Source organism: Muscardinus avellanarius (assembly GCF_963383645.1).
Source record: "Muscardinus avellanarius genome assembly, chromosome: 1".
Lineage (NCBI taxonomy): Eukaryota > Metazoa > Chordata > Mammalia > Rodentia > Gliridae > Muscardinus > Muscardinus avellanarius.
In genome coordinates this window covers 70861136-70883293 of record NC_137786.1, presented here as the reverse complement: position 1 = coordinate 70883293, position 22158 = coordinate 70861136, and the positions used below count along the sequence as shown (strand labels likewise).

Here is a 22158-nt window from a genome sequence, read left to right as displayed (position 1 = left end):
TCTCCTTCCAAGAACCTCCACACTTCATGAACATGCCCACAAGCAGACTACTAGTAAAATGGTGGCCCTCTCTTTCTTTCTTTCTTTCTTTCTTTCTTTCTTTCTTTCTTTCTTTCTTTCTTTCTTTCTTTCTTTCTTTTTCTCTTTCTTTCTTTCTTTCTTTTTCTCTTTCTTTCTTTCTTTCTTTCTTTCTTTCTTTCTTTCTTTCTTTCTTTCTTTCTTTCTTTCTTTCTTTCTTTCTTTCTTTCTTTCTTCTTTCTTCTTGCAGTACTGGGAATGAAACCCAGGGGCTTTCTACCTCCGGCTACACTCACAGACCTATTTTATATTTTATTTGGAAACAAGGTCTCACTAAGTTGCTGAGAGCTTCACTAAGTAGCTGAGGCTGGCTTTGAATCTACCTGATCCTCCTATCTCAGCCTCCCAAGTGTGAGCCACCAGGTCCGCATAGTGGCTAGCTTCTTAATCAGCCTAAGAGGCTTGTTGTATCAGAGCATGGGGATGAGCTCAGTGGGAGAAAAAGCACTGAAATCTCTTTTCCCTCTGAAAGCATAACCCAAGGCTTCTTGTACTTCTGGTTTCAGCTGCTTCAAATAATCAATTTTATGCATCCTAATATATTTTAATAGGCAGCAACAAAATGATTAGAGCTGTAGCAGAATACTGCTTAGCTGCAAATGACAGAAGGCCAAACTCACACTAGAAAAACAAACAGGGACTGTTTTCCTAATTTGTTGGTATAGTTCCAACAACTGGACCCATGGCTCTTTCCTAGCGAAACAAACTTTGATGGACTAAGGCAATAATTTTCAATATATAGTGTTTGTAACAGTCACCTGCAGTGCCTTTAAAAAATGCAGAAGCCTGGGCCAACACCCAAAACTCAACTTCAGTAGATCTGAAACATTTGAACAAACACTCAGAGAAGCTCTGTTAGGGGTAGGGAGAGCTGTACTTAGTTAAATACCATAATTTAGATTCACACCTCTACACTCTATTTTCCTACTATGATAATGTCAGAACATCATTCTAAATGTGGAGTTGGCAGAGCAACACAGGTATTTTAGGTTATTTTTGTTTTGCTTGGTACCTATGCTTTAATTTCCAGAATTAAAGAACACTGGAGATGGTACAGTCTCAGATTATTTTTAATTGATAATTTGATGACTTCTAAGAAGCAAATAGGAAGAGTTAAGAATCATTTAGTTAGTGTGACAGTACCTTCTGTAATGCTCGTTTATTGAAATGTCACTATATAGGCCATTGGTGCCCACTTTGAGTCTTGATTTTACTCTGGGGCTCTAGTTACCACCTGTTAATTGTTTATGGTGTTTGTCCCAGTAATATGGTCAGGCTACAAAGCTGACTTTGCTACACAAACAACTAAAATAGTGAATTAATACCGATATTAGCCCATGGGTATATGCTTTTGAGTGTGTGTGTGTTTTACAATATAAATAATGGTTAGTGACATTTTTATATGAGGAATAGGCAATATTAAGGGGATTGAATAGGAATAAAAATCCTTGCAAAGTTATGTACCTGTTGACTATAATTATGTTGCTTTCTTACAAGATGCTGTCAGAGATTGCAAGCTCAACAGTAGGTTAGTACACCGAATGTCCATTAAACTTTGGTTTTGAAAGAACCTAATCTTGTGGCTCCTGTATGTTTGCAATTCTTTATTTCTAAGTTTCCTTGATCCTTCCTAAAAGTTCTTACTTATGTATTCATAATGGAGGGTTGAAATTTTTGCACTTCTTATTTCCTTCTATATCATTTCCTGAGAGTGCTTACTTTGTTTAATTGATAGTCAGGATCTCATCTGCCTGTTTCCATTCTGAATTGTAAGAGGCATGACGAAGTTGGCAAATTCACTTTATTTCTTCAAGGGATTTTTCGCCTTGGTATTTACCGTAAATAGTATTGACCAAATTTCAATATGCTCTTTGCCGTCTAGGTTTTCCCTTTTTGTTGAAGTAGACACTGAATCGGCATTTGGTTGCACAGTAAGGCATAATGGGGTTTGTTTTTAAAGTCAGACTGACACAATCTCAAATTTGAAATGACCTTAGACAAATTTTTCATTACCTGTGACCCTTTGTAACTTCCTCTGTCGATTTTCATCACCTTCGTTGCTTTGTGAACTAAATGAGTTCAAGGACATAAAGTGATTGGCCAGAATCCTAATTTTTTTTTTCCATTTTGAGCCTCCTGACATTAATAATGACCCATCTAAGTCAGCACTTCTGTAAGCCCCTCTGGTATTTTCCTAAAAGGGAATTCCTGGAAGCTACCAACAAAGTTCCTCTTTGAACATGCTATGATATATTTTGGACACGATAAAGCAGCAAACAGCTCTTTAAATATTTATGTTCTCCATGCCATGTACACCAACTGTGTTTGCTCTCTCCATTTCTTTATGTGCCAAGCAGACAAGCCAAACAGTGTGCGAGGGAAATACTGTCAGGACACAAAGTCAGCTTGTCTAGTGTGTATTCTGCAGATGTAACCTTCATGGCAACGCGTGGAGAACGCTCCCTGCTACACAGAGATGCCTTGATTAACGAAGCAGCTGGGAACAGAGCTCCTTTATAAGCAACTCACCTAAATAAAATTTTATTTTAAAACTTCATGAATCAAAGGAAAGAGGACTGGCTTATGTCATATGATTCTACAGTAATATTCTGGCAAACTAAATTTGTGCACAGAGGAGAAATGCTTCCCTACAGCGTGTGTGGAAGGGAAAAGGTGAATAGGTGGATTCTAGGCAGAATTGTGAAGCTACTCAGATAAATTCTACTTTTCACTCTCATAATTGCCACGCTCCAGCCCGCGCACACAGCAGGAGGTCATTGCCCTGGAGTCCTGCTGCTCCCAAACATCTCTACCTTTAAACCTGGAATCAAAATGATTCACACTTTAATGAGTTACACTTAATGTTATTTTATATTGATATTACCTAGTAATGTCTCTCTCCCGGCTACAAATTGGTACCATTTAAAGAGATTCTGACTTAATTGGTTTGAGATACAGCCCAGAATTTGGCATTCTAATCAACATCCAGGATTCTGAACCACTATGGGAGAATAAAATTGTCTATTCATTTTGTAGACTCTCTTTCTGTAATATCCATGTTCATCCATGTGTGGGAATGCAAGATACATGAGTCAAAACCACATAGGCTCTCATCCTTTAAAATGTTATATTCCTGTGTCTTTACCAGAATCATCATCACTGTATAGTGAAGTATGTGGTACACGTGAGAGAGTGTGTGTGTGTGTGTGTGTGTGTGTGTGTGTGTGTGTGTGTATGTGTATTTAGGGAGAGGAAAAAAGGGGAGAAAGAGGAGTGTAGATGCTAGACCTTCATGTTTAACAAAACCTTAGAGTGATTCTAAGTGACTCTTAAATTTAATAAAACTATGATATAACTTCCATCTCATGGGAAAAAAAAATTGTGAACATTGACAATGCCTTTTAATTCCTCTTTCCTAGCAGAGAATTGATGGTGGGGTATCTACATATCATATGCAATTTTTCAGTTAGACAATATTGTTTATAATTAAATGGATCAACTGTGATCAGTATTTTTGCAAAGAAAAAGGAAAATAAATTTCAGACTACAGAAAGATCTTTACTTTTTTCAGACTTGGTAATTTATTGTTACTTTTTATAATACTTATATTGGTGCATTATAGTCTGATATCATAATGCATTTCCTAATGATAGTGATAAGCATGCACACCGCATCTGGTAGACTTTCCCCACCACTTTCCCATCCCTTCTTCCCCATACAGGGCATTGAGATTGGCATTGCATTCTCACATATGTGCACAGTATCATTGATCCTTCCCCTCTACCTCCTTTCCCTAGACAACCTCCCTGGCAAAACTGGGGTTTCTCCCCCATTATCTGAAGTTCCCCTGGTGTTCTGATTACTCCCTAAGCTTCCATATATGAAAGAAAACATATGCCCCTTCACTTTCTGAACTGGCTAGTAACACTTAATATAATATTCTCCAGGTCTGTCCATTTTCATGCCAATGCCATAATTTTGTTCTTTATTGATAAATAGAATTCCATTGTGTGTATATCCCGTAATTTTGTAATCCATTCATGTGTTGATGGTCAGCTAAATTCATTTCATAATTTGACTACTGTGAATTGTGCTGCTATAAACATGAATATGCATGTATTACTATAATATTCTGATTTAAGTCCCTTTGGAATGATACCCAGAAGTGGTATAGCTAGATGATATTGTGGATCCATTTCCAGTTTTCTGAGGAATCTCTACATTGATCTCCATAGTGGCTGTACTAATTTGCTATCCCACCAACATTGTAGAAGAGTTCCTATTTTCTCACATCCTCACCAACATTTATTATTGTTTGACTTCTTGATAATTGCTATTATGATTGGGATTAGATGAAATCTCTGTGTACTTTTTATTTGCATCTCCCAGATTGCTACTGATATTGAACATTTTTTTTCATGTATTTCTTGGCCTTCTGTATCTCTTCTATTAAATAAATGTTTTAGAGAATAACCATATAAACATTTTCATTAAAAAGCTTTTAATTATGTTTTTGCCATAGAAATACACTAGATTGTGCATATTTATTGAACAGATGGTATAGTTCATTGTATGAAAAATATAGTATTTTTAAAAAGCCAATTTATTGGTACATTGAAATTATATATCTATGTGATAAAATCATACCTGAACATAGCTTGTTGTGTATTTCCTTCCTCATTCCACCCCCTGCCTCTCTTTGCCTTCCCCACATAAGTTATTGAGATTGGTTGTAATACCTTCACAATATTGACATAGTATGATTTAAACTGTTTCCTTCTAATACATTTTAATGTAAATACTTATGAATCTGTCCTCAGTTGAAGATTTATAATGCATGCAAAAATTTCAAGTCAGGGGCTTGTTGTCATTGTTGGAAATATGAAATATACTTATTTTTAATCTCTTTCTCTCTCTTCCCCTTTCTCCCCCAATCCAACTCTCACCCTCTTCCTGTCCCCAATTCTCCTTTGTCTGTTAATACAGCATCAGATGAAGAAGAGCCAACTTCAGCAGGTAAAGTGCCCATGTTTAAAATTCTATTAGTATTTAATATAATTTTTTAATAATGAAGATTCAACTGTTTGATAATGCTTCAACCAGAAAATTGACAGTTTTATCAATTTTTATTTATTTATGTTTTTTGTGGTACTCTGGATGGAACCCAGGGACATTCTACCTCTGAGTTACACTCCCAGCCCTATTTTTTATTCTTTATTTTGAAACAGGGTCTCATTGATTTGCAAAGGCCTCACTAAGTAGCTGAGACTGTCCGCAAACCTTGATTCTCCTGTCTTAGCCTCGCAAATGCTGGGATTACAAATGTGTACCACCACGCCTGGTAATTTTTAAATTTTGTTAGTCCGCTATGCTGTGCCAGACTAAATGATGATGTTGATTAAGATTTTAAGTGAGATTAGTCAGTCACAAAAAGTAAGAAATCAGATGCTTTTCCTAATATGTGAGAGCTAGGGAGAAATGGGTCATAGGAGGAACTCTAGATGAAAAAGGAAATCATATAGAGTAGTAAACAAGACAACCTGAATGAGGGGATGGGGGGAAGAAGAAGGAAATTCTCTAAAACACACAATGTACTTAAACATATCGAAGTCAATTACTAAGCCAAGCATGGAAAGGAGGGATGGGGAGGGAATGGGGTGGGAATTGGGTAGGGGTTAAATCAGTGATGTGTACATGTATGTACACAAAAGATTTTACCCCAATATGATGTATGAATATAATGCACCAAAAAAACTTTTAAAAAGATTTTCAAATAAAAAGAAGGATCAAAGAAAATTAATACAAAGGAAAACAGTCAAATGGCATATTATCATTGAAAAATAAGAAAACTTATAGAATAAAGATACTGAAATAAAGCACAAAAATGATGAAAATATCAAAGAGGAAAAATAATAAAATAAACTTTCAGAAATATAACTATCTCTGAGAGAATAAAGCATTAGCAATTATATAAACAGCATTAGACATGATATCCAAGTTTAAGGATTAAAAATGTTATTACCTCAAATGCTTATTTTAAACATTTAATTTTTGCAAATACAGTTTAATGGTACTGCCACTTGGCATCACGACTTTGTCCCTTACCCACCTAGTCAGCAGTTATCAAGCACAGCCTTGGGCCTGAACTAAGTACTATGAAGAATGCCAATGGAAGAGAAAATGTTGTATTTTTAACATGACTTTAGGACAGAGACAAGCCAAAGATAACTGCCTGGGGATTAAAAAATAAACACACCTAACAAGGATAAAACATGAAGAACAGCTTATTTGATTAGCAATTGATAACAGGTCCAAAGGTAGCCGACAAAAACCTTGGGGAAAAATAACTGCTCAGATATAAGTAAGTGCTAGAGGCTCTGAAGAAGAAAGGTCAGATGTCTTGCACAGGAGGGACTCTTTCTTAGTAAGTGAGAAAAGGAGTTAGTACTGAGAGTGAGAACAGGAAATTGTTACTAAAACGAATGATAAAATGGGGCTTTTTATATGGGAAGGGAGGAATGTAGCTCAGTTATTGAAACTCAGGTACAAGGTAGGATCAGTTCAATTCTACACCTAATATATTTCAACTGACCTCACAACCTCTGCAAAACAAGGCAAGGATTTTTACCTGTAAGAGTTAGATCAAAAAATCAAAAATTCAGTGGAAGAAAATGAAACAGTTATCTTAAAGATTTTTTAATAATCTTCAGTTGATACATAAAACATCATATTGCATGATACTCATCTCAACTGTCCTAACGATAAAATCACAAATTTAAGCTCTCATTTGGTGTTTCATTTACGTAACCTCATTGGAGTGTTTATAACCTAATTTGGATGGTAGAAACTGCCTATCATTTTCTCCCCCTCCAGTCAGGACTGTGTAACCTGTTTTTAGTAGCATCCTAATCTAATGATTCAATAGCAAGCTCCTGTGTTGTTGAGTCACGTCTGCTCAGATTCTTACTTGGTCTTGCCCTAATTCTGAAGCTTTGCTGTTTACAGGGCTGCCCAAAGACTCTCTCTGTATTATTCAACCCTAACTTAATTTTCTTCTGGACTGTAATGAATGCTTTCCAGCACCCATGCTTTTCTAACCCAATTCAGTCTTGTTTCTCCAAGATGCTTACAACTCCATATTTTGCTCTGTTGCCTGCCAAGTGATGCTGTTCCATTGCAAAAGCACTGTTTTTACGTGATAAAGGTTGATTGTAACCCAGTATAGACAATATCAAGCATAAATATTTTATGGGTTATTTTTCTTATTCTAAAGCTATTGGAATATCTTCTGTGCTTACTAAGATCATTTTGTAAATTCAACTGAACTTTTTTCTCCAAATGTTCATCTTACTCCAGAATGTACTGAATATGTCTTTCCTTTAAAATATGAGATGTTTTATTGTAATTTTAGCATGTACTATTAAAATGGAACAAATGTGCTCTTAAGAATTTTTAAAAATTTTTTTTGCATTACTAGGGATTGAACCTAGGGACATTCTACCTTCAAGCTACATCTCCAGTCCTGTTTTTTGAAACATGGTATAACTAAGCTGCAGAGGGCCTCACTAAATAGCTGAGGCTGCCTTTGAACCTCCAGTTCTACTGTCTCAGCCTCCCAAGTACTGAGATTACAAGCATGTACCACCACACCCAGCTGAACATTTTTAATTATGTGATTTTATATACAGATTATATTAACATTGGTCATTTAGTAAAGTACACATGCCTTTTATATAACAAATGGCAGTTAAAATGAATATTTGCATTTAAGCTTTGTTAAAGCAGATAATTAAAAGGATATATTAGAATAGCTGTATTAAAAACTTACAAAATAGTATGGGTTTGTAAAGAATTGCTTTAAAAATTTGAAAGTGAAAATTAGATTGTGGGTTTTAGTTCTCGTTAGTACATTTGGCCCCAATATTTTTCTATGGAATATTTATAATAAGGTTTTCATTTTCAGCAATATTTAACAAGTATATAGTTTATTTAAAACTTTTATTCATAATACATTTATAATATGATTAATATTCTCTGGTTTTACTTTCATAACTAGAATTTAGGCAGAATGATATTTTCCAAACTCAGATTTATTTTGGTTCTTTCTTTAAGTTTTGTTTTTTCTCCAATATTTTTTCAATTTGTTTTAATTATCAGGAAGGTACAATATTTAGTTCACCACAAACATTTTTAATTAATTCAATTTTTGCATCTCCATACAATGTTTTTATAAAGTTCATATTCTTTAAGATTCACAGCACAGTTAAATAATAATTGCTACAAGTTTGTACTTTTAATTTTTTAAATTTAATAATTTACTTTTGATAAGAGATAAGCCTCTCATTAAATAACAAAAATTAAATAAATAGAAAGGTAAGTGAAGGTGCTCACAGGTGCTCACAGGTCTCTGATTACAAGTTGTTAATATATGAAATTTAAATTTAAGAAAATAAAAGATTTTTTAAGCAAATCTATACATCAGTTCTGTAAACATATGAGTTCTGAGTGACCAGTACTGCTCAGTGATACTGTTTATTAAATTTCCAGTTGATGGATATACATGACAAATCTTAGATTGTTTGTACACCACATATGTACAGAATTGAATTCAGAATTCAATAATCAAAACATTTTCTCACTGTTCAGAAATATTTTTTAAAAATAATAGATTTATATCTTCAATAATGTATAGCATGCAAAACACAGGAAGGTAATCAATATAATGCTAAGAAAATTAATATTAGCTTCTTATTAGTGGTTTTTTTTTTGGTGGTATTGGGGTTCCTGGAAGCCCTTCTACCTCTGGGCTACACTCCCATACCTATTTATATATATTTTTTATTTGGAAACAGGGTCTCTTAAACCAGCGTGGCTGTCTTCGAACCTGCACAATCCTCCTGTATCCGCCTCCCAAGTGTGGGGATTACAAGCATGCGCAACCACGCCTGGCATTAGTGTTTTAATGCCACAAAATGATATGGGCATTTTTTCTTTACAATAAAGGATATTTGATTTGCCTTGTATTTCGAGCTAATACAAGGCTACCATTATTAAAACAGACAGCAAACCCTCCATTGTCTTTACACATAACTCTGTTCAGATTTAATAACTAAAATAGACTTAAGAATAAACTATTATATTTCTAAAAATCACATCCTGTCTTTGGTGATTTTTTTTCTATATGCCTCGTTTTTTAATTTTTACCTCTTGATTGCCTTGCAGATAGCAAGAGCTATTAAGTGGATATTTTTGCAGTGATTTATAAGGAAGATGCATAATACTTTGCACGTGGATGTCTAATCATGGGGATATAACCCTAACTGATTATGAAACATATATGTGCTAATCATTTTCAACTCAGAATGTCCTCATAGGATATATGAGTTAAAGGAACTATGTTTTGTAGCATCAGAGTTTTAAGGGCACTTTCACTAAATACCTGGAAGTTTCCTTTTATTGATCCTAGTAGAAATCTATATTCTGTTATTTAAACATCTTATTTCATTAAGGATAAAATACAAATATGCTGGAACTTTCTTCATACTAGGTTATATTCCAATATCTAAGTACAAACTAATGAGATTCGTATATTGCTTCACAAACTATGGAATTTTATTTCAGAGCCTTTGCATACATTTGTGCAGTATCTTACACAATGCTTCATTCTTTGCAGATCCCAATGTATACGTTATAGCTTTTATTCTATAAGCTTTGTCTTCAACATTTTGCTGTAAACCAATCTTTAATTCCTGTACAAATTGAAATAACTTGAAACCAAAATTAGTTACTGTAGCTAAACAGGTACTGTATTTTCAAATTAGTTGTCTTTGGAGGTGATATATTTAGTACAATTTTTTGCTGGGGTTCAAATAATTTTTGGAAACTCTCTTTTGAAACTTCTTTCACAACTTGTTTATAGCATCACAACGTCAACTGTTCCTTTGTCATCTCTGAACTGTGCTAGTATCAAATATCTATGCCTTGCTGGACGTGGTGGCCATGCTTGTCATCCCTGCGCTTGGGAGGCAGAGAAAGGAGGATCACGCAGGTTTGAAGCCAGCCGCGCTGGCTTAAGAGACCCTGTTTCCAAATAAAAATATAAAATAGGTCTGGGAGTGTACCCCGGAGGTAGAAGGGCTTCCAGGAACGCCAGCACCACACACACACACACACACACACACACACACACACACACGCAAAATATCTATGCCTTCAAAAGTAAGGGTGTGTAGGGGGGAGGGAGAGAGAAAGGAGTGTTTGAGTGTGAAATGCAGACAAGTTTACAAGTTTTCATTTAATCACATTCACTTCAACATTTGATCTGTGTTTTTGTAATGTGATTAAATTATATTAAGGATAAAATTCAGCAAGTAACACTCCTTGTGGATAGGGGGATAACATCCTTTGTGGGGAAACCAGGGGTATTCTATCTTTGAGGAACACCCCAGGCGTATTTTTATTTTCTGTTTTGAGACATGGTCATGCTTAAGTTGCTGAGGCTGGCTTTGAACTTGTGATCTTCCTGTGAGCCTCCTAAGTACTGAGATTACCAGAATGCAACCCCATGCCCAACTAATACTTTCTAAAAGAGTTATATAAGTTTCTACTTCTCTTATGAAGCAATTTTTTTTTCTTTTCCTTTTTTTTTTTTTTTTTTTGGTAGTACTGGGGTTCCTGGAAACCCTTCTACCTCCAGGCTACACTCCCAGACCTATTTTATATTTTTATTTGGAAACAGGGTCTCTTAAACCAGCGAGGCTGGCTTCGAACCTGCACAATCCTTCTGTCTCTGCCTCCCAAGCACAGGGATTATAAACCTGTGCCACCATGCCCAACATGCAAATTTTTAAAAATCTTTTATTTAAATCACCTAGTACAGCCAGGAGTGGTGGTGGCCCTGCTTGTAATCCCGCGCTTGGGAGGTGGAGACAGGAGGATTGTGCAGGTTCAAAATTTTAAAAATATGTAAAATAGGTCTAGGAGTGTAGCCTAAAGGTAGAAGGGTTACCAGCAACCCCAGAACCACCAAAATAAATAAATAAATAAATAAATAAATAAATACATACATACATACATACATACATACATTAATCACCTAGTACAGAGAATCTTCATAAACTGATTATCTCAAGACTTTATTCTATGTTGTTTAAGAAATTGAGATATTTATATTAGAAAATTGCTACAAATCATCTAATTTACATAAACTATAATATATTAATATTATAATAAATTTATAATAAAGTATACCAAGTGAAGTTTATTCTCACAATAATATTTATTTGGAAACAGGGTCTCATTAATTTGCTGAGAGTCTCACTAAGTAACTGAGGTTGGCTTTAAACCTTTGCAATTCTCCTGTCTCAGACTCTCAAGTATTGGGATTAAAAGTGTGTGCCACCACGCCCAGCTAAATCATTACATTTAAAACACTGCCAGAAAAGGAAAATGTTATTTAATAGGACCAAACTCAATCACAAAATGACATCATGGAGATCTTATAGATATGCAATAAATCTGTAATTAAAGCTAATTAATCCACAACTCATTTGTTGATATAGCCTAAAATACAAAGTCTTTATTTTCCTTTTTATTCTATACCTAAAGTGATATTTTAGTCATTTTTAATACTGGAAATGGGACGGAATTTGGACTTATGTAAAAAGTTTATATCAGCACGGGATTGACTTAAATAATATTGGGAATTATTCATAAAGCAAGTTTTTAGACATATATAAAAATAAAATATTTATGTTCTCTCTAATCAAGCAGCATAATATATTCATCATCTCATATCATTACCTGTGTGTGCATGTGAAATAGTACCTACATTCTACAATCTCTTAGCAAATTTCTAGCACACAATTCAATATCATTGACTATGGTCTTCATATTTGTACCTTAGATCTCTAGATTTATTCATTCTATATAATTTCAACTTTATGCCCTTTCACTTGCATCTCCCCATCCCCACCCCACACTCTTACCTGGTAACCATTGGTTTACTGCCTGTAAATTTTATTTTACATATCGAGGTCATGCATTTATTTGGAGTGTCCTCAAGATTCATACATGGTTTTGCAAATGGTAGGGTCTCCTTCATATGGCTGAATAACATTCCATTCTATATATTTACCTATTCCTATGCTAATACCTCCTTCTCTACCTATCCAGGAGTAGACAAGTTTGCTTCCATATCTTGGCCATTGGGAACAATGTCAGAGTGAGCATAAAAGTACAGCTATCTCTATCAGGTGCTAATATCATTTCTTTTGGCTGTATACTCAGAGGAGGACTGTTAGATATGGTAGTTTTATTTTTAAAATTTGAGGAACTTCTATCTATCTTATTTCAGAGTACATTTCAGTTTACATTTCCATCAACAATGTCCAAAGGTTCTCTGGACCTTTCTCTTATACAGTATACAAAAAATTTATCCAAAACAGAATAAGATTTAAATATAAGATCCCAACCCATAAAACTCCTAAAAGCAAACTGAGGAGAACAGCTTTTTCACATTGGCTTCGGCAGTGACATTTTTTATATCACATTAAAAGCTCAGGTAGCAAAAGCAAAAATAGATATGTAGGACTACATCAAACTATGACAAACAACATAAAACCTTTTGCATAGCAGTGGAAACAATAGGCTTATGAAAAGATGCTCCATACCCCTAATCATTAGGAAGGTGAAAGTCAAAACCTCAAGGAGCTATCACTGCACCTCTTTTAGGGTGGCTGTCATTAAGAAGGTAAAAACATTCTGCAGTCATAGCTATATTAAAACAACACACTACAGAAACTGTACTGTTTCCCATACATTTATAATGTTAAAATTTTCATAATATGCTTAACTATAAAACTGTGTATATGACTTTGATATGAACGAATAGTGATGATAGAGGTCACCACCCAGGTATAATAATTTGTTAAAGCCTTTTTGTGAATTCAGATTTCCAGAGAAATAACAGTGTTGGTGGAATACACCAAAACAGTAGTTTTGACATTTTCACTGACTCCTTGTAAATCTCTTAACATTTTAATCACTTAAAATACCAATTTGGCCATTAAGGAAGTACACCTAAAGAACACTAATAATCTGCGCAAAAACAGTGATGGAATGCTGGCTTGCACTAGTAAAGATTTGATGCTGTAGTTTTGTGTTGGCAAATGAAAAGTCATTATTAAAACAATCTGTAATCTGTATAGGTATGCATAGGACACACTGGTTTTTCTATAACTTTCAAAATATTCAGTGTTAGTCCTTACAAAAAACCATGACTTTTGTTTACAGTGAATTTTCTTTTAACTATCTTAACTGTGGTTCAGATGTTTTTCAGATCTCTTTTCTGTTTTCTTGTGGAGTTTAATTCTGCATGGCCAACTATGTTCAATTATTCCACAACTCATGCATTTTGAAAAAGGATGATATCTTACCCTATTATTTTCTAATGAATAAGAGTTGCTTCTGCATTTTGATCTTAGTACTTTATTTCCTTTGGGTCTGAAATAGAGCTGCACATTTTTATTATTTGCCTTACATTTGTTACAAATTTTCTCCCGTTTTGTACAGAAATACATATTTCCCTCTAATGCCTGGAGCAAGTTTGCTAATTATTTTATCAAGTATATTTTGTTCATAAATGTATTCTAAGCAGCCTTAATTATTAAAACCTAATATATAAGACACAAAAAGTTTATTGCTACAATATCTAAAAACCAGAATAAAATTATTATTTCAAGGTTCTCAATGAAATAGAGAAGAAATAATTGCTCCTAAAATTTGTCTTGGTCAATATTCTAAGACATTCGTGAAAATAACAAATAATTAATTTACTTTTTAAAAATAAATATCTTCCCTATTTGATAGCTTGTAATATTGATGTCAAACTGTCAAAAAAGTAATTGTATTACATACTTGATATATGTAATATATGTTTCATATTTTTACTAAGATATAATTTATTAAAGAACAGAATTGTATCAGAAGAAAATCTGGAAGACAATATATTTTACATATTTCTCTTTAGATAAGTTAAAGAATTAAACCATTACAAAATGAAAAATTATATCTTTATCCTAGAAGGACTTGTATCTATCTTTTTCTACATATCTATGAATATACATGCATTTATACAATCCATCATATTTCCCTCAAAACATAAAACTGAAGTAAATAGATCTAATTTTATTGTCAAGTAAGGTAGCCAAAATCCCTTATGGTACAGTTTGAATCTATCAGATTTTCAGTAGTATATGTAAGTATCTAGAAATACATATATTAAAAAGTATTTGTTTATTCTTCCATGATTATTTTTGTTTGTGTGTGTGATACTAGGAAATAAGCCCAGAGGCATTTTCCCTCCAAGATACATCTCCAAACTTTTTAATTTTTAATTTTCATTTTTAAAATTTTTTGAAACAGGATATGATCACGGTTCTGAATTTAAAGCTAAAGAGACCTGAGATCACTGATTGGATGGGCTTAGCTCCTTCTGCCACCTGTAAATCAATCAGCCAGTCAAGACTCTCCTCTGGAGCATGGGGCTGATTTTTGCTTTCATGAAGTTTATGATCTATGTGGCTGAGGTGTGAACACATGAACAGCATCATGGTACTCCTTAAGAACAGTAGAGGGAAACGTATAGTAGGCCAAAGATCAGGAAAGCCAATGGGAAGTGATGGCTGAAATCACTTCTTTCACTCTTAGTATCTTTATAACTCCTCTCTCACAGCTTGTTATGTATCCCGTATAATCTTATAAAATATCCTGAAAGACCCTGGAAGTCTGATTTTTGTCAAATAAATTTGGAGTACATCTCAGTGATATGAAAATTTATATTCACATGTGCAGAGTTACATAGTGTGACTTTTAAAACCCCAATCTTACTGTAACTTTTTGTTCTCCTCACATTTGTTAACATTTTTGATGCTTGTCTAAGCTTTCTTTTAAAAAAAATGTTTAATTGGTGCATTGTTATCATACATCTTAATGGAGAACAAAATGGTAGAGGCATACATGGGAACATGACCCATTTAGCCCTTCCCCAGTTCCCACCCTATTCTCTCCCCCTCCCTCCTTCTCATGTTTGGCTTAGTGATTGATAGGTTTGTGAATGTACATCATATACAATAGGGAATTTGCCTCCTTGTATAAATTTCTACATGCATTATTTATACTGAACTTTAATGATTTATTTCTACATGAACTACCAAGTTTATCCAGCCCTATTTCTTAGGTACGGCTAACTGAAATCCTCCTCTCACATTTCAAAAACTCATCAGGTTGAACTGCATTGTCTACAAACTGTCCTAATGGTATTAGATAATGTCATTAGCTAATCCAAGTCAGATGGATGTTAGGTCATTAGAGTCTTTAGATGCTATCAGAAACCTATAGCCAAAATGTGATAATTTTATGTTTAAATTAGTAAAGAATGATCATTCCAGTTTAGTCAAATTTTTGAACCTGAAAGAAAAATAAATGACTTAATCTTTGTATAAATATTTAACTTGTTGAAACTTCTATTATAATGTGGAAAGATATTCTCAAGATCATAAATCGAAAATTAATTATTTTTTGTTGTACTGGGGGTAGAACCCAAGGGCTTTTATACCTCCAGGCTATACTCCCAGACTTTTTTTTTATACTTTATTTGGAAACAGGGTCTCACTAAGTTGCTGAGAGCCTCACTAAGTAGCTGAGGCTGGCTTCAAACCTATGCAATTCTCCTGTTTCGGCCTCCTAAGCACTGGGATTACAAGCGTGCACCATCATGTCTGGCGAAAATTAATTATAGACATTTCATGATAGTGTTTCAATTATTAATACTTAGATTTTTTGCTGTTTATCTTTAGAATACTAGGACAAAAGCCAAAAAATTAAATGCACTCAATGTTAAGATAAAGTGCTGGAAAAGCATCAAAGTTTAAATTAATGAAGACATACGAATGGAGAGGTAATAAATGGAAAAGAATTTACCATTTGGATTTCTCCATTTCTCTGGAAAAACAGAAAAAAATATATTTGTGTATATGTGTACACACAGATAGTGAGGATTGGTAAATTGGAAAACTGTAAAGTTAGAGATTAGGAAACTCAGGGTGAATTTCTCTATTATATCCTTGATACCAAGTTTTTACCTCCCTGGGAAATCTCCACTTTTGCTCTTAAAGCCTGCACCTGATTGAACGAGGATCACCTCTATTTATGAGATTTGTTTCATTTAAAGTACACAGATTTTAAATGGTAATTACATGAACAAAATACTTCTAAATGTCTAGCAACATCAAGACTAGTATTTGCCCAGGCAACTGGGCACAATAGCCAAGCCAAGTTGCCATATAAAATTTAATCATCACAGAAAGCCATAAGAAAATATATAAACACAAAGTATTTAACTTCCAAAACAAATCTATTTAAAAAGAAATAGGTCAAACATTATATTCAGTATTTAATGAATATTGCCCCATTATCGGCACAGACTTAAACTTAGAAACTTCTTTAACTTCAAGCCTTAGCACCATCGGCTCAATTAATCTGTAAGACTATCTCCAAATGTCTAGGTCAGTATTTTTCACTGTCTTGGGCTTTACTCTCAAATTACATCCAATAAGAGTATGAAGGCATAAAAATGTAATGTTCTGGGGATTCAATGGCTCAGAGACGACATTAAACTTTCTAGATCATGATGGATATGATAAAATCTCATTGAGTGGAAGGCCTGACTTAAAGCCTTCAGACACTTTTAGCTTCCAGTGAACAACTATCTACTTCCCATAAAGCATTTTCATAGTACAATTTTAATTCGGACATCTGTAAAGTGGGAAAATGATAGCTTCAAACTTAGATATTTTCTTTAAGGATTATGCATTACAATATTTGTAAACGGCTTACCACAATGATGACCGTTTTATACTAAGTCCAGGAGTCTAACCTATCATTTTGACTTTCATAATTATCAGTGTTGTTTGCCATGTTATCATTGGGAATGTAATTATAATTTTTAGTCATTCCATATACTGAGTGCTTTTGTACAATATTTAATTTAATTTTATAATAAAGAAAAGCAGCTTTATAGTACACACAGAGACTCATATACACATAAACACAAAATTTTAAGAGGAAAGCACTGAATTTTAGAACACATTAAGAAATATGCCCAAAGTTACATACTAAACAAGCAAAAAGAATCAGTATTCAAATTTAATTTCTCTTGAAAAATCAAAACTAATAATTATTCTGCTGCAGCAAATTCTACCTTTCACTTACAAAGAGTTTTAAATATCATATATTTCTTTTAATGATAAATGCTGTATAGACTTCTTCAATTATTTTGTGCATATATTATAAAATTGTAACTAATAGCATCTGAAATTCATATGTGATAGTTCAAATGCCTATCTGGTTTCTGTAATAGTTGGTGAACCTTGTTGCATTAAAAACAGTCCTCCCTCAGTGGAGCTCCTCTTCCAGTCTTCACTATGTCAGGGGCTCAAGCCAAACTCTGTACAGTCCACTTTGATGACACCCTGTGCTTGCAGTCCTTACCAGATCATCTTATCTTCACCATCTTCAAAACATGCAAAATCCAGTCCTTACTATCATCTCTATCCCACCCTAGCCCAAGGGCCATCGTCTTTACACTTGGATTATTGTGCAAAGATCTCCTAACTGGCCCTGCTATATCCTCTAGCTATATCCTTGGGACCTCTGCAGTCTCTTCCAGCAGAGAAGCTAACATTATTCTTTCTCCCCCTCCCCCTCCCCCTCCCCCTCCCCCTCCCCCTCCCCCTCCCCCTCCCCCTCCTCCTCCTCCTCCTCCTCCTCCTCCTCCTCCTCCTCCTCCTCCTCCTCCTCCTCCTCCTCCTTCTTCTTCTTCTTCTTCTTCTTCTTCTTCTTCTTCTTCTTCTTCTTCTTCTTTCTTCTTCCTTTCCCTCTCCTTCTCCCTCTTCTCTCTCTGCCCTCTCTCCTTCCTCTCCTCTCCTCTCCTCTCCTCTCCTCTCCTCTCCTCTCCTCTCCTCTCCTCTCCTCTCCTCTCCTCTCCTCTCCTCTTCTCTTCTCTTCTCTTCTCTTCTCTCTCTCTCTCTCTCTCTCTCTCTCTCTCTCTCTCTCTCCCCCCCACCCCCCTCTGGGAATTGAACCCAGAAGTTTCCTATTCCTGATTTATACCTGCACATCATTCTATTTTATACTCAAAACAGGGTCTCACTAAGTTACCAAGACCTGGCCTCAAATCCAGGTTCCTCTTGTCTCAGCCTCACAGGTACCGGGATATCAGGTGTACGCTACCATGTCCGGCTAAACATTTTTTTTTTTTAAGGATGTGAAATCTCATCACTTCTTTGCCTCAAGCCCTCTAATACCTACCATTTAACTCTCCAGTAGATTTAAGATAGAAGTTCTATAATTCGTGTCCCTCTTTATTACATCCTTGGCTTCATTTGCTCTTATTCTGACTCAGTCCTTCCTTTTCTATCAAATAAACACAAAACCTGGGCACATGGCTGCCTTGGGCAGTGCTTGGCCCTCACAGATCCTTTGCCTGTGGGCTTCTCTGACAACTACCTGACTTGGTCATTACATCCTTCACAGCTTTCCTAAAATATGCCTTCTCAGGAAGGCTTTCTCGTCTTCATTTCTAAAATTTCCCACTATTCTCTACCTTTTCATGGCCCCTGCCTTGTTTTATTTTTAATGTTATTAACATGTATTTTTTCATGTTTTCACATGCTGCCATGACTTGCTTTTTTTATTTCTAGGTTGAATATAAACTGCCAATGGCTGAGATTTTTTTAATATATTCATTTACTATGGAAACCTTCACTGTTAGAACAAGTGTTTGATGCATGTAAATGCCTCAAAAATACTTGTTGTATGACTAAATTAATGTCTATATCAAACCATACTTTTTGCTGCTTTGAAAAGCATTTTAACCCAAGAACCCACATAGTTTGTTTCTTGCTAGGAGAGTGATATAAAACAAAAATGATGATAGATAGATTGACCAAAGAAAGAAAGAAAATGAAAAAAGTGATTATTTTTTTTAATAATCTTAAAGATGCCATAAATTATTATCTAGATTCCTTGGCAGAAAAAGGCCATTATATTGATCTTTATTTTTCTGCATTTATTGCAGTAGAATAGAATACATTATGCTAAGTAATTCTTTCAGCTAACAATGCCAACAATTTAGTCATTGTTAGTAATTACTAGCAGGGAACCACACAGTGATGTTAAGAAGCCCCAAATGTGACAGCCACCATCATCTTGTGTTGGTTAATAGCAGCGTGTTTGGGGTCAGAGGCTTGTAGATACTCTAGGCTTCATTATGAGGTCTAAGATGAATAAGGATGTGCCTGAAATTTTTAATACAACTTTTAAATAAAATACAATTTTGCTTTGTTTTGATAAACATTTTTTTTTTAATTTTCAAGATTATATAGTAGTCTGGGTAATATATTTAAAATAAATTTAAAATAAATTTTATAAATAAATAAATAAATATATAAATAAATAAATTTAAAAATAAAATAAAATGAACCAGGATATGATATTCTTGAGTATACCTTTCTAAAAAATAAAAGATATGTATCCAAATTAGATCTCCAAATGCTGAAATTCAACAAGATTTAGAGATGCGTTCTATATTTATTAATTTAAATATCTGCTTTTGTACAAAACAAATTTAAGAGAGAACATATATACTTTTTGCATCCAATGTAAAAAATGTTTAAAACATTATTGATTTTGTTTGAAAGCTTACTAGAGGCTCTTGAGAAAAAATGAACAATACTGTTCTCAGAAACAAAATCAAGGAATAAAAGCCATGGTGCATACTAACCAATGATTTGTGCCATAGCTTGAGATGTTCTTCAAAGAACATTATAACACTTGTCTGAGACTGAAGCCTTCTGGAACTCCTTAATTTCATAAATACTGTTTAAATGAATGGGGCAGAGCTGTGTAAGTACTTGGCTACTAAGAAGGAAAGAGCTAAAGTAACAATAGTTAGAAAGTGAGTAGGAAAGGATTTTTTCCAGAAACATGTTCACATTTTACACCTTTGCCTATCTAAATATGGAAAGTTTCATAATAAAATTTAATCATAAGATTACCATGAAAGTACTAAAATTTCTGATCCATTTTAAGTTCCTAAAACATGATAATCTGAAATATGATATTCTTGTTCTTTAGCCAGCATGCTCAAGCAAATTGTCATATTCTAAGATTTCTAGGAATTTACAGATTTATAGAAGACAGAGATTAGCATAGCATTAAGTAACTTGAATTTTCAGACTGATATTTTTCAGTCCTTTTTTGTTTATATGACCCAGTAATTCTAGTGTTCCCAGACACTTGGGAGGCCAGTGGGAGGCTGAGAACTACAACTCTTGATTTACACTTAATTTTATTCTTATTCTGGAAATCAGAAAACCAATAACAAAAATGGTCCCTGAAGGCATTCTTTCATTTCACTCCTTGAAACCCGTGCCTGGTTTAAAGGCCGCGTCACCCCATGCTTCTTCCCTCAGAGGCACAACGGCCCCCTCTGGTCCAGGTTGTGTCTGTGCTGATCTCACTCCAAAGCTCTAATTCACATTTGCTTTTCTTTTACTCTCACTCATCTCTCGCCCTACTTCTCTTGCTGCTGAAATCCATGCTGAGTTCTCATTTTCCAGAGTTCAACTGAGCATCTGTTAGGAATGTTTCCTATGGCAGGGAACTAAGACTAGAATGACTGGGGAAGGGGTCTATTCTCTGTGAGATCGCAGGGTGGCCACGACAGCTTTCCCAGTATATAATGTTTCTGTGAACACATGAAAAGGATAAAGTGATGGGAGGGAGGCAGAGGGTGTTTTTTTTTTTTTTTATCCCTAAAGGGCTTTGAGTTCTTTTATAACTATAATGAGATTGGAATTTCCTCTCTTCCTGGATGGGGGGGCTCAATTTTTTATTGGTACATTATAACTATACATCATAATAGGTTTCAAGGCCATACAAACAAATGTACACACAGGTCTTGATGTGTTTCTCTTCAGGCCCCATACTGATACCCACCCCTCGCCTCACATAGTGGCGAGACAGGTAATGATAGCTTCACATGCGCACAGTGCAATGGGAATTGTTTCTTTCATCATGTCATTCTTTTCTCCTCCCCACCCCTTCCACTCTACTCAATTATCTAAATCCCTTTTATCTCCTATTTATTCCCTAGCTTCCACATATGAGAACAAAACCCTTGACTTCTGAGACTGAGTGATCTCACCCAGCATAATATTATCTAGTTCCGTCCATTTTTTGCAGATGCAATAATATATATATATATATTTTTTGGTGGTACTGTGGTTCCTGGAAACCCTTCTACCTCCTGGCTACACTCCCAGACCTATTTTTATATATTTTTTTAAATTTGGAAACAGGGTCTCTTAAGCCACTGAAGCTGGCTTCGAACCTGTGTGATCCTCCTGTCTCCGCCTCCCGAGCATGGGGATTACAAGCATGTGCCACCACGCCCGGCTCAATCATTTTGTTTTTTATACTGAATAAAATTCCACTATATGATGGACATCTGAGCTGGTTACATAATTTGGCTACTGTAAATTGTGCTGCTATAAACATGGACATGCATGTATTACTATTTTTGATTCTTTTGATTTTAATTCTTTTGAAAAAAATACTGTGTACTGATATCACTTGAGTCACATGATGGTTCCATTCCTAGTCATTGGAAGAGCCTCCATAGTAGTTTACTGTCCCACAGTGTATAAGAGTTTCTTCTCACATCCTCATCAAAATTTCTCACATCCTCATCAAAATTTATTGTATGTATTATGACAATTGCTATTCTACCTGGAGTTAGATGGAATCTCAGTGTAATTGTGATTAGCATGATTGTTAGTGATGTTGAACTCATTCTTTTCTTCTGTTGCATTCACAGCAATGCTAAACACAGAATCAGGGGTTAATATACTTTTAGAGAGCAATAGGTTAATATCTATAAACTTAAATAATCTCTTGGGATTATATAGCTAAAAGAAAAAGAGGGAGGGAGAAGGAGGAAGAGTGGGAGAATGCAAA

The 22158-nt window shown here is 34.7% G+C and overlaps 1 protein-coding gene across 2 annotated transcripts in view; it reads left to right on the top strand.

The window, feature by feature from the left end:
• EDIL3 (EGF like repeats and discoidin domains 3) overlaps window positions 1-22158 on the top strand; it is a gene marked incomplete at both ends in the record, with an annotated part of 431096 nt that overhangs the window by 147422 nt on the left and 261516 nt on the right. The window contains one exon of one of the 2 annotated variants that reach the window (XM_080696995.1): window positions 5065-5094. The exons of the other annotated variant lie outside the window; for it this stretch is intronic. Within the exon in view, the coding sequence (XP_080553121.1) occupies window positions 5065-5094 (30 nt within the window). The remainder of the gene's footprint in view (window positions 1-5064; window positions 5095-22158) is intronic. 2 annotated transcript variants of the gene reach the window in all.